Raw genomic sequence first — 13,647 nt, 5'->3', positions numbered from 1 at the left:
AACAACTGACAGAAAGTTACTTCAACTACTTTGAAAACAGTTACAATCAGCTAGACACATGCACCTGGCGTGTACTGTGTTCCTGTGGATCGTGTAACCCCTACCAAAAACTCATGCCAGCTGAAAACTGAAGGGTTGACACCCCTGGGCCAATGAGCCCTAAAGCCTCTACTACTACTACTACTACTACTACTCTACCAAGTAAAGTGTTTGGGTCACTTTTTACAGCACAAGATGCCTAAAGCGTTATCAATCCGTTCTGATGCAGGAACGTTTGCGTTTGTGTAAAAGAGTGTTAACGTCAAAAGAATTGTTTTGTTAATTTTCGTCAAGTATTTCTTTTCAGTTTTTCTCTAGTGTCTAACGTAAGTGTTTCAAAATTTTAGCCAGGAAATTTCTCAAAAAGATAATTAAAAGTTTATTTAGTTGGTGATAACGTGTGCCTGCTATTGATAAAATCGGAGGGAGTGGTGCTTTGTCCTGATGTATCATAGCCAAACCGTTCAACATATTGGCGCTGAGCTCCGGTTGATCCGAGTTTTGAATAAATTGTATCACTTTTGTCTTTGCCAAACATTAATTGCCTTTGTGTAAATCTGCTGTTCAGTCATCCAGTGCTCTCAATTATTGAAGCGTTGTTGATCGGCGAGGCCAAATGTCATAAAGTTCATCTGAAAAAGTTTTATTCAGGCTGAAGTAGCAGAAATTATGTGTCTGCCCAATTCCCCTGTCTCTTTTTACGGTACTCTGAATAAATCTATTGAGGATTTAACATTCTTCAGTAAAAGATTGCACATTAGTATCATTCGGTAAAGTTTCATATTGTGTGCGAGTTGTAATTAGTGAACCCCATAATCAAGCTAACCGTTAAATTGACCCTGAAATCAAGTAATGCTCGACCAAAAGTTGTACGCTTGATGTATGACTCCAATTTTAGCGTATACCACAATTGACCAATTGAATCAATCTTGCCGTTTTTCAAAAAATCTTGCAAAACTCTGCCCGAAATTATCTTAAACTTTTTCTCTGGTGATCTTTGATTTATAAAATTTTGCAAATTTTCGAGCTATGTAAAACTCTTTCTGAGTAACGTTATTCTGTTCCTGTGTGTTTCATATAGTGTTGTTTGATCAATACACCGCATAATTTCTCATAATCATGGAATCGCCATCTCAAGTCCAAAAATCTGCATCTTTGCTGGAAACCGAATACTGCCAGTCTCCAAGTGGACAAGCTGTCGCGTACGTCTTGAAAGAATCGCAAAATTTGGGAAATACAGGCGCTGTTGCGAGTCCGAAGATAGCTTCTCCTTATGCTTCGAAAAAGGTATCATTTGGGCGCAATTTTTTTCTTATTTTTCGGTATCTTCTAAAATGTAACTCATGAATTTATATTGCCTATTTAGAGCGTCACCCTAACCGAAATCAGTCAGAAGATTGAAGATTGCGCCGCACGACGTGACATGCTTATGGAGGATATCAAGGCTAAAAACCGAGATCACGTTGATCGGGTGAAGCAAGTTCGAAGAAGCTTGGTAGAGAAGGAGGAAGCTGAGCAAGAACTGAAGAAAAAGCAGGTAGGTGATACATGCTGTTTAAGAAAATCGCTTGAGCTTTGAGCGGCAAATAGATTTTTTTCGTCTCTAACTGGTATTAAAAGTTCAGCAATGTTAGGTCGAAAGTTGTTTTTGTTGGTATGGTAAATTTCAAGACATGCTCATTCTTGAAAACTCAAATCAAACTACCATTATTTAGATAGTAAATAGGTCTCGTCCGTTTCCGGTAGTAATTATAGTTTCTAATAAATTTCTCAAAAAATTATTGTTTTTTTTTCGGATTCTTGGTTTTGGGCCTAGTTTCCGTCGTTTCATTTTCCGTTTTTTAATAATGGAATTTGTTTTATCTGGTACTGTTTTTTATTTGCCTACTTTGTAAACCATGGATGTAATTTTGATTTCAAAATTTTCAACTAGAATTGAAAGTTGTGTAATTTGTCATTTTTACCAAGTCTGACTTTGAATAATTTGATTTTTTATCAATACTTTTTTTCGATGAAAAGGTTTAGGCTTTAGTTTCATCGGCTCGGTCAACATATATTGCGTAGTCTTAAGGGCAAATTGTTCATACTCGACAAAATCTGGTTTTATGAAAATGTTTGGGAGTTCATGTTTTGAGACGGTTAATACCAATTTAAGATTGTTGAAGTAGTTGCCGAGAACAATTAAAATTTTAGCGAAAAGTGAAAAAAAAAATTCAAAGCGTCTCAATAAAAAAATGAAATCCCAAACATTTTCATAAAACCTGATTTTTTCACTTTTCGCTGAAATTTTAGTTGTTCTCGGCAACTACTTCAACAATTTTAAATTGGTTTTAACCAAAAGTCCGGACAATAAATTCTGTGTCTGATTATTTCCCAGTCTTTTTTTGCCTTACTCCACCTTCGAAAATTCGAGGGGAATGTTTGACTCGTTTTCTTAGATTTTTCTTTTTTTCTCAGGGACTTCCAAGCCAAATCTGATATTGAGGTTGCAATGGCAAGAACAGGTCGCGGGGATCTCTCATTTCATATCCGGGGTTAAGGTTTCAGTTTTAAAAACTGGTTGTGGGTATCTTCGTTGCACAAACTGTTATTCCTTGTACCCTTTTTTCATTAAATTACGTAATGGCGCCAAAAAAGCTAATTTACCGTTTTTTTTTCAAAAACTTTTGACTTTGCTCGAAAACTAACCGCCTAAATTTGAGAAAGACATGTAGCAATCGAAAAAAGATTGTCTTAATCCACGCGGAGTAAGCGGCTACCACAGATTTTTTGCAGAAAAATAGTTTTTCTTCGCGGAAAAGTCAAATTTATATGATTTTTTGGAAACTTTGTTACTAGCATAGAAAACTACCCTGGCCAATCAGACATCAAGATTGCAATCAAAAGAAGCGGTATGAGGAATACTCCCTGATTTGCCCTATTTAAAGAAAATCGCCTTGGAAAATTCATAGGTTCAAAGTCATATGGAGGACTCGCTGTATGAGAATCCTCTCTGGGTAAATTGCTACACCATAGTTTTAGTCGAAAAACAATTTGGATTTTCGGAAAAGTCAAAGTTTTAAACTTCTGGCCGTTTTGGAAACTTTTTGACTGTTCTCAAAAACTACCCTGCCAAGTTCAAGATTAATTGTTGAAATATTTCAGGTTTCTTTGTTGCATCAGCTGGCTTGCCCTTTTTTACGTAGGAAAAAAGCTCTAGCTTTCGGAAATCTCAAATTTGTGTATTTCGAACTGGTGTTTTTGGAAACTCATTTACTTTTCTCAAAAGCTCTCCTGCCAAATCTGAGATTGAGGGTTCAATTGTGGAAACATCTTATGAGAATTTTGGTGCAGAAATTCCGGCTCTCAAATTTTTGTATATTGGTTGTTATGTCCTTAAGACAAGTCCATTTAGAGTTTTTGTTAGTTTCACTTTCCTCGATTAGAATTCAATCGTAAAAACTGATTATGGGAATCTCTTTCAATGGCTCCTCGAGTATATGTTCAATCGACACGATTTTGTTGGAAACCTCCCTATTGAAAAGCTACGCCTCATTTTTCTCAGTAAAACTATTGACTCAGGAAAACGTCAGTTTTTTTTGAGATTTTGATCGTTTTGGAAAAGTTTCGTCTTTTCTGAAACCCTGCGCAGTCAGCTCTTAGGTTATTGGTTCAATTGAAAACACATGGTGTAGAAATTTTCCCTGCATAAACGGTTAAACGTTTTTAGTAGAACTACAGGTATGCTTTAGAAAAAATCCTTTTTTCGAAAAATTACCCCTGCCAAATCTGATATTGAGTTTATAAAAGAACCCAAAGAAGGCTCTCCTCTTTTTAAGTGACTGATACTTCCTTCAGTAGAAACCACTAAGGGTATGGGTTAAAACTAATTTTTTAATGTTGAAAAATATTTTTCAAGACTTCATCTCTGTTTCTATTCACTGAAATGTAACGCAAGGTTTTTATTGTATCGCAAGTGTTGCGAAGCTCCCCTTTGCCTCTGTGTTCATTTTTTTAAATCTTTTTTTTTGGCTTTATAGGTTTCGGCTTCCGTTGTTTCGACTAAGTGGACTCTTATTGCGTCGAAAACTGTCCGCGTGTTTGACCAATTCGGTCGAAAATTTCGAACAACCCAACCAAGGGTGTACGCTTTTAACTGAACAGATCGCGTTAAGTTCCTCCTCAATCTACGGAGATTTTAACCCGAACTATGGTTGCTGTCTGGGTATTTCGTTGAGAAAATGTTAGTTGACTATATCAGTTTGTTCTTGTAGATCGAAGAAAAGCTGTTGACTGCGCAGGAGAATAAGCTGAAAGATCTTGAGAAAATCCGAGACAAATGCTACCAAGAGGAAAGAAAACTTCAATTGGCCCAACTGCGCAGGGAGGGCAGCAACATCATGAGCAGCCAAGGCGACTCTCAGGAGGATATTGAAAATTAAGCATGGGGGTCAGCTTAAATTGATTTTAAACTAAACAAGAACACATTGATAATGTCTTGAACGAAGTTACACATTTAAATAAACTTGAGAACACTTTCATGAAATAGTCTTCTATTTTCATATTTTTTACGAAGCAGCTGCCGGGGACGATTTTTTTTTCAATTTTGCTTTAAAAGAATAGAAGACTACCAACTTTAGTAAATGAAGGGTATTTTGCAGTTTTAAAACATTATCTAGTAAAACAATGTTGTTTTGATCGATAAGGCGTGTTTTCTAACTGTTTGACTCAAGACGTTGGTTTTAACATGGATACATATTCATTTTTAAATCAATGAAATTCGTCAAATTTTAATGGACCTATTATTTATTGTAACCAATTGGCTGATTATATTGTGATTTTGAAAATTATTGTTGATTGACAAAGTTTCGTGAAGTAATAATCTGAGTTGACAAAATGCTGTTTTTGAAAGTAGGTCTCATTCTTGGATTATTTATGATGATATTTGAGATGGAAAACTTCCTCCGTTATTTTATGCAGTGCTTTGTATTTGCGGAAAGATCATCCGTCAACGCTTCTTGTGTGTGCAATAAGTTTGTCAATTTGATCTTTGTGGCTACTAGTTTTAATTCAATTGTGCCAACTTTGCGTTTTTTTCCAGTTGTAGCTGTCGGCAATATTAGTAAAGTCGAAGAAATCTGGACTCATTGGGATCCATGTTGTCTATTTTGGGATCACAGTAAAGTCACACGGAATTTTCTTGCATAGTTCTTGGATTATTCTCATAATCGTTACGTGAGAACATAACTGATGTTTGACGCTCTAGAGTCATTGGGTACTCTTGACTTCCAAACTACTGACTTCAACTTAACAGCAAATCAGTTTGACTGAGGTGACCGAAAAAAAAACAATGAAAAAGTAACAAAAACAAAGATCTTAACTTAACGCTACTGAGACCAGTTCGACCGACTTTAAAGTTCTAGAATGCAAAACTAAGCTGATAAAAAGAAGAATGGCAGAATCGGATAGACGAAAACAGGGCAGAGGTGTATTATGCTCACTGTTCAATTCGCTTGGACTCGCGGTAACATGTGTGTTGTCGAAGTTTTCGGCTGTGTTCAACCCCTTCGTGCTGCTGATGTGGTCTACTGGAAGTAGCTTTCTCTACCTGTGCTCGATGATAAGGAAGGGTCGCTAAGCATTTTGGAAGTCACTGAGAAAACTACTGCTTTTTCGGGCTGTGAACAAAGCTTTGTTTTTAGGTGATAAAACTATGTCATATGTCTCATGCATCAATTTAAACAAAACTGAGTTTTGAGTGCGTAAAACTCAGCACTTAAAAACGATACAACATTTTTCGAGAGCAGAAATTTTTTCCAGATGTTATTACTCGCAAGTAGCAAGGGTATTACAAGCGGAACTGAACTTTTTCCCCCGTAATTAACTTTGTTTACATAATGAACGATTTTATAGGAATGGTAAATTTCAAGACATGCTCAATTTCTTGAAAATTTAAATGAAACCACCTTTATTTCGGGTTATTTTTTCAAATAAACTTCTTGTAAAAAACAATTTTCGGCTTTTTGTTGTTTTTGACCAGACAGATCTTTTTATTAAAGATGCTATCGACAGAGCAGTTATCGACAGATCATTTTCCTTTTTTTTCTAAGTGAAACTTATTTATCGACTTGCTTTGTGAAGCATAGACTTTAATTTATCTGAATTTTTTTTACTAAAGTTGAAGGTTCTGTAATTTGTCATTTAACCTAGTCTGATTTTATTTAATTAAATTGCACTTGCGTTTAGCAAGCGTTATCAAAGTGGAATCTAGACTTTTATCGCGTTAACATTTTGTGTAACAGAATCACTTGTATCGTGGTTCATATTGGATTCAAATTTCTATGCGCTCCCGGCCAACCTAGCCTTGAGGTAACTGATAAGCCTGGGGAGGCAAAGGTCCTGTGCTCAAATCTGCTCAGGACCCGTTTTTTCCACAAGGGAAATGTTCTGTTTCAAATAAAATTGTCGGCCAATTATTTGTCTGCTAATTTGTTGTGGGCTTAATTGTCATCTTGAAATCGTTTTTTTTTGCTGTGCGCATTTTCTTTAGTGTTGCTTTTTGTGTTTGATTTACTCGTACAATTGTTAATTTTACAATTTTACTTACACTGACTTCGTATTTCCTTTCTTGTTTTGCTCAAAAAAATCCTCGGCCCAAATTATTTTGGCATATTAATTTTGGCTGAATTACAAACTACTTTTGGGTCGTTTCGAGGGAAAAACGACCTAACCGAAAACTATCGTGACAGGTTGTGGTCAACCGAGAAACCCGGTTTTGGGAATCTCTGCTTAAGCGGCCACAATCTGCTGCGTGCAGCAAAAGTTACGGGTTTTGGAAATTTTTTGACCGTTTTTTAGAAAATTTTCGAATTTTCTTAACATTTACACAAACAAATCTGAAGAAAGTTCAATTGAAAGAACCGATTGCGATAACGGCTCCTGCAGAACCCGGTGACTCATAATTTTTTGCACGAGAAATGATATCTCCATGAGAGAATTGATTGTTTCAAAATTTTGTTGTTTTAGTAGAGAAACAATTAAGTTTTTGAACAAAGTTCAATTTAGGAAATCATTTTTTTTGTGCCGCATCGATATAGAAATTTCATTAAATAGTAAACACATACCTCTGGCTTTAACCGGGCCTTAGTTGTTTTTCATCTATACATACGAAAGTTTTGGTTCACGTAGTTTTCAACATTTCAAGTTTTTTTTTATTTAAGTTTTTTTTGTTTGTGCTTGAGGCTTCGCCTCTGTGTGTAACTTTTTTTCCATTAAACGGTGTCTGCTTACGTTTTGATTGCTCAATCAACAGATATTCTATGACTTTGAGGGCAAAAAAAACCTGTTCGAGGATTTCAGGTATTATGAAAAGGTATGGGATTTAATAACAAGCTCAAAAGCAAAGTTCTAAAAAACCAGTTAACTCTCGTACCAGGGCAAGCTTTGAGTGTTCTGACTGCTTTCTACTCTCTACGAAAAAGAGTGTTTGCTTCAAAAGCAATGAAAATACTCTCAAAAAAATAGAATTTTTTTCTGAGATTTTTTTTGAAACCATTCCCCAAAACATTATGTAAAGAACAAATGGATGAAGTTGGACCCAATTGCGTGTCTCAATTCAATTTCGAACGATTTCCAATACAGATTAAATCTTTGCCTACGCGTTGAAAGCACGTAAATTATCGTGCGTTAATCCGAATTAGCAATCTTTAAACCCCCTTTTTTTACAAAAATTAATCATTCAAAATATATCGTTCGAAAATTGAGCTCAAGGCAGTAATACTTATTGGATGGTAAAGAATTTTTTTATTCGAAAGTCGGAATGAAAAGCAATTTTTTTTGCAAAATTTTGGTCCACTTCGCTGCCTTGATATTTTGAATTGAACGAGATTTCTTAGCTAACTGTTTTGTTTTCTTTTGCTTAGTTAAATTTATTTACAAAAAAAGCGTCAAATATAAAATATTCTTGAACCTGAAAGAGCAATAGTTTGATGTAGTTTTTTCTTTGAAACTCGAAACTTAAATATACTTTTTAAAAAAGTTCAATTACATTTTGGAAAGGGACCAAAAATGGGTGTTTGGCCGAATTTAATTAAATTTTTGAAAAATTTCAAAATTCTGTCCATTGAGATGACCTGCGGCAACTTACCCGGGTTAAAACGTGGGATGAGAGACTAGCGATGGCCATTTGCGTTCTATTTCTACCTGCTTGTTCTATCTGTGGCTATATGAGCATAGTCTACATGGAGTTTGCAGATAGTTTTGCCATCACACAATCCAACGTTGTCATTTGCTCATTGCTCGCCTGGATTATTTTGAAGGGTCAGTTGATTTTATGATTTAGTTTCAATATAAAAAAAAATCCATTCTCGAGCAGCAAAAATGAAAAGGTCACGAAAAACGCCCGAAAGCTTTCAAAAGTGGAATTAAATTTTCAGTTTTCCCCGCAAAACGCAAATTTCACTTATTGGGCCGGTATTATCAAAAACAAGCATCAATCATAGTTTTTTTCTGGAAATTCAAAGTGCCTTAGTGCTATCAACATTTTCTTTGAAATTCGAAAGTTGAAATTTAAAAAAAAAAACAGTCTAGTATTTTTTTTCTGTTTACTTGCGCTCCTTGACTTTTTTCCAACTATCTGTTTGTTATAATTAGAGTTTTCAGGGATTTTGGAATCTTAAAAACACTGAATATTTTTCAATTAAAATTTAAAGCCAAATTAGCCGGCTGCACTAACTTTTTTAATTAAAATTTTTTATCTCTACAAAAAAAGCGAAAAGGTTCTGCTTCTGTTTTGAACAAAAATGTTTAGATTATTAATTTGCAACCTGTTAAATAAGGTTGTGCTTATCTTTTGACCATATTTTTTCATCTTTTATTTTCTGCAAAATTTTTTTATTGCACCGGACATCAAGAGCAAAAGTTTTTGCAATTACACTTACACAGGTAGGAGACGGAAAAAGAGCTGAAGTCTTAAGATTCAATTTGGAAAGTATATATCTTAGAACCGCTCTTCTGGATCGACTGGCTTTGTCTCCTGCTGAGTACATCCGGAGTCCTCCTGATAGCCAGACCCCACTTCCTCTTCAGATTCTCAAAGAGTTTCGAGGAACCCAGTGACGTCATCAACATGACGTCATCAAGTGAAGTCATCAACATTTACGAGGACAGGTGGAAGGGAGTGTTGTATAGCCTGGGTTCTGCATTGACTAGTTCCTTTTTTGGAGTGGCCAGAAGAAAGATTAAAAATGTGAACAATATGGCATTACTCTTTACTCAGGTGTGTAGTAGATGTGACATAAGCCTTTCATTTTTGAGCTAAAAGTCACTCTTCCTTAAATTGATGAAGTAGTTCAATTTTATTCAGTAAAGTTCACTCAAATACTAAAGAAGAAAAGATGGCTTTTCGCACAAATTTCAAGCAAGATTGGGACAGGTTTTGGGAGGTATATCGACCTTTGAAATCTCAAGATTTTAAAAAGTATTAGAATACTATTTAACTCCAAGCTGTGTTTTGCATCATTATTTATAATTCAAACTTGCACTTTTATACACAATTTAGACAGGTCTCGCCTTCCCCATGCACCTGACCCTAGCGACCACTGTTCGAATCCCTGGAGTGGCGCCTGGCTTCGCCTGTGGCCCTGCCCTGGACAAGTTGTTCCTCTCCTCAGCTGGGATACTGCATGGACTGTGTGTGATGTGTAACTTCGTCCTGTTCAGATGTCTCCCTGTTGTATCTGCCATGACATTGAAGGCTAGTTATAACAAGAGCACATGGTTATTGGGAAAGTAGAACCAAATGCACATACCGCTTTCTGTTGGGAAGTTGGAGTTTCATTTTAAAATGTCCACGCGTCAAAAATGATTTGTCGGACTTCTTGTCTGTCTGCTTTTTTGAGCACCAATTTTGCCTAAAATGTGAGCATTTTTCAATTAAATTAATGAACGGTTCATTTTATGCTGTTTTGGACAAGTATTTGAGTTCCAAGATGTTTTCATTATAAATTCCATTAGTGTTCTGTGCTGCTGATTCAGTGGTAACACTCACGCTTGAGACGTCAAATCCCAGAAGCTCGATTCCAGTCGGGACTTGTTTGACAAAAACGTCGTATTAATTACGTTACTTTCAACTGCTATAATCGTCCAACTGTAATCAAATATTATAAACTCACCACTGATTCAGAAATTCAATAACTCAATAGCAATATGTTAGATACTAATCGAAACGACTGATAGGCAGCTCCAATGGCGTCATTAAACAGATCAACTGTTCAAACCAGATATTGTACTAAAAATGCATATATAACACTTCCTGCTTAATAGTTTTGAATCATAATTCAAAATTATGTAAAATTAAAAGTCTATTTTGAGTCTTAGACCAGCGGTCACTTTTTTCCCTGGGCGTTTCAGTTTTTGCTATCATCTATCCGTTTCAGCGTTTCCTTAATTAATGTCCTGCACTCGTTCCCGCTACTTTTTCTCCTCTTTAATGTGATCAATCAAACTAACTTTTCCGGAATTGTTCCCGGCCGTGCTTTTACGTGAGCTCTTTCTTGGCGTCTTATTATCCGATTCATGGTCCTGTGAGTCTTGACTCGAGTATGAGATCAGTCTTTGCTTACGCGGCAGCCCCGCCATTTTCTTTGAGCCCGTTGCACTCACTCCGATACTTTCACATACTTTAATGGACCCCAAAAATCAGGTTGTAGACATTCGTTTGGCTCTCTTGGTTCGTATAATTTTCCTGCGTCGTCTTTGGTGCACTTAGGTTTTAAGCTACAACCTGCGGTAGCTGACATTTGAATCCGTCAGCGGTCGCCTCCAAGATCCGATAGAAATAGGTGCTTCCGGTGCCACATCAAACATATTCCCCCTCACGTGGTGGAAGCTACGCACTCTGTTGACAATAGCTTTGCGTAAAGGGATTTCGATGACCAGGCGTTTTTCCATCCACAATTTGTTCTCGATTACGTGAAAATTGGTCACAATCTTACCCAGGTAGGCGTCCAGTGCTCAGGTCTTCTTTTCCATTTCTGGATCCTTGGCTGGATCTTTTTGCGGATCGTCAACATCTGAGCGTCCTCTTTGTTGGTATCCTTCACGAGTTTGAGGCTTAACAATTCCGGTAGGCAGTCAACCTTCTTAATGATTTTTCACTCCCGCGGAATGACGCTCATAACCACGTTTGTTGGGTACTCAAGCGGAAAGCTCTCCTCGAAAATGCCGAAGGATTCGTCATAACTGTGTTCGTTTTTACATCGCTGGCTCCTGGCATCAATCACCTCCACCTCTGAGCTGCTCACGCTCGTGATTACTGGGCAACTATGCAAAGTTTTTAAATAATTGTTTAATTTTCTGAAGGAGTTTGATTCTTTTGAAATTATTCAATTGTTAGGTGACTCAAGTAGTCTTCACTCTGTAATAGCTCCAACTGTTGTCGCGCTTTTTCGGTCGTTACATCACAAAATGCAAGTCCACATCTTTTGGTTGGCTGACGTTTTGGCGACTGGGTTTTCCGACTGGTTCAAGTTTTGCCACCGTAAAAGTGATATCATTCCCGTTCACTCGCGAAGCTTAACCTACTGGGTGCCTTGATAAAAAATCGGCGATGTCGATTTTCGCCCCAGCATATAATCAATTTCGAAATCAAACGGATATATCCGTTCTATATAACGGGTTAGCCTGCTAAACATAATGTTATTCTTCTAATTTTTTCCAATAAGTAAGGCTACCTGAGCTTTATCTTCTGTCACTACTGTAAAAATTGTCTCAAAAACGTGATTTTAAAAATTTTTAGCCCTCTTTACGACAGCCAGTTTTTCTAGCTCATTTGTCGAAAATTTTTACCACCGCCTTAGAAATTGAGATAAGAACAAGATAGACTAGCTCCCAAGTGATTGTGGCTTGCGTCGCATACTATTCGTATATCCTTATGGACATCGAAAGGGTTTAGGTTGAACGATGTTAGACATTCAGTAGAGTCAAATGAAGTCGTTTTTCTTACTAAGTAGGAGACGTAAAGGCGACGAGTACTCGGCTAGTGCTGGGAACTATTTGTGTAGACTAAGGATTGACCATATGGACGATTTAAGTTGAGATATTGTTTTTGGAAGGTTTAATTTATCAATCGGTTTAGTCTTCCTGACGAGTGGCGTAATACCCAAACTTGTAATCCGTTGGCTTAAGCAGTCACATTCATTTTAGCAAAATTGCGTTTTTCCCGTTTTAGGGCCATATTTTCTTTGACTTTTTTTTTAAAAAATTTCTCCCAGCATGCGTACACAGGAGTTCGTCGAGAATCGCGTCCATTACTTCTTGAAATTCCGCGGAAAATTTTGTTAAACCGTTAAACCTTGTTTTGAATCTGAATGTTTTGGTCGATTTCTCTGTTTGAAGATTGTTTCCCCACTAAGGAAAAATTCCACTGTTTAGTTATATCAACTTTCAGAGGTAGTTGCCCACATCGTACGAACATGGGCAACTACCTCTGAAAAGTGATACAAGTAAACAGTGCAATTTTTCGTTAGTGGGGAGACCATCTTCAAACAGAGCAATCAACCGGAGCATTGAGATCCATAGTAGCGAGAAAAACCCTGCGGGTTCTCTTCTCGCGTATCGTTTGTACAAGGATATCCTCAAATTCTTCAGTCATCTATTTTTATTTTTATAGACCTGGTTGTTTATCTTGCTTGATTCCAAATAGTTTTACCGAGCCGTCTTTCTTTATTGTTTTGACAATCAGAGAGACAAAATAATTATCTAAGCATGGCCTTGTTTTGATAGTTCATCAATTTCCTTATCCAATCTATCCCGAAAGAATATTAGTACTCGCCTAACTTTTTGTTGCACTGAGTTTGGGTTTTTATAGAATTCCTTCTGGAAATTGTAGTTACGTATGCGCCCGACCCTACTAAAAATAAACTGAATTGCTGACTGAATGTTTCTGCCAACCATCTAGCGGTGCCCTTGATTTTATGTGGCAGATTTGCCTTGGATGTTCATGACCTCATCTTCAGGGGCTGCTTGGAGCAGCTTTAGTCGCAATGTTGGCATCATGCCCTCCCGATGATTAATGACACGCACCCTCCGTTCCGATGATTACCGCCTTCGTCGACCATCCATTGGAGGGTAATTTCACCTTCATGCTTCCCATCTTCTTCAACTGATTGTTCTCATAATACTGAATTTGTCATCCTCTGAATTCATTGGCGTCAATCGCGCATCGTCTGCGCCTAAGATACGTGTGAGTTACCCAATCGTAGAGTAGAGTATTGAAATTGGCGAACCGCTGTCGATCCATGTTTGTGTCGCCTTACTGTTAAGTTTCAAGGATAGTTTAGCCCGGCTACTTTCAGTTCTTCTTCTTTTTTCTTCGGAACAGGCATCACGATATAAATGTTAGAGCTATTTGAATTCCATCCGTGGGATAAGTCGCGTGTTTCGTTCGCCCAACCGATGGAATGTTGCGGTGATTCGTCGTCAAGTTTTGTAAACATTTTCCCCGTCTGCGTCGTCCTCGTGCATAAGGCCACTACGGCTTGGCATCTGCCTGCGGCGTTACATCTTCGAGAGATATTTTCGTAATGCCCGTTTTCTTACTAAAATTTTATGTCGCTTTTCGCGCTGAGC

General features: G+C 37.2%; 2 protein-coding genes across 2 annotated transcripts in view; one reads left to right on the top strand and one right to left on the bottom strand.

The window, feature by feature from the left end:
- LOC134844638 (uncharacterized) overlaps positions 1 to 13,647 on the bottom strand; it is a 564,381-nt gene that overhangs the window by 458,694 nt on the left and 92,040 nt on the right. The gene's annotated exons all lie outside the window — the stretch shown is intronic.
- Positions 1,097 to 5,106, top strand: LOC134843832 (uncharacterized). The gene is made up of 3 exons (XM_063860124.1): positions 1,097 to 1,326; positions 1,406 to 1,576; positions 4,293 to 5,106. Exons 1-3 carry the CDS (start codon positions 1,159 to 1,161, stop codon positions 4,458 to 4,460), a joined length of 507 nt encoding a protein of 168 aa, XP_063716194.1. The 5' UTR covers positions 1,097 to 1,158; the 3' UTR covers positions 4,461 to 5,106.

The sequence above is a fragment of the Symsagittifera roscoffensis genome, chromosome 4, assembly GCF_963678635.1.
Source record: "Symsagittifera roscoffensis chromosome 4, txSymRosc1.1, whole genome shotgun sequence".
NCBI classification, from domain to species: Eukaryota; Metazoa; Xenacoelomorpha; order Acoela; family Convolutidae; genus Symsagittifera; species Symsagittifera roscoffensis.
Note: the sequence above shows the minus strand (reverse complement) of the source record. Positions and strands in the feature narration are given on the sequence as shown.

Bases quoted from the DNA above. Each gene is read 5' to 3' on its own strand.
- LOC134843832 (XM_063860124.1), top strand. From the start codon at position 1,159: ATGGAATCGCCATCTCAAGTCCAAAAATCTGCATCTTTGCTGGAAACC. The intron at 1,327-1,405 runs GTATCATTTGGG...TTGCCTATTTAG, and splicing joins CTCCTTATGCTTCGAAAAAG to AGCGTCACCCTAACCGAAAT. The intron at 1,577-4,292 runs GTAGGTGATACA...TTGTTCTTGTAG, and splicing joins AAGAACTGAAGAAAAAGCAG to ATCGAAGAAAAGCTGTTGAC.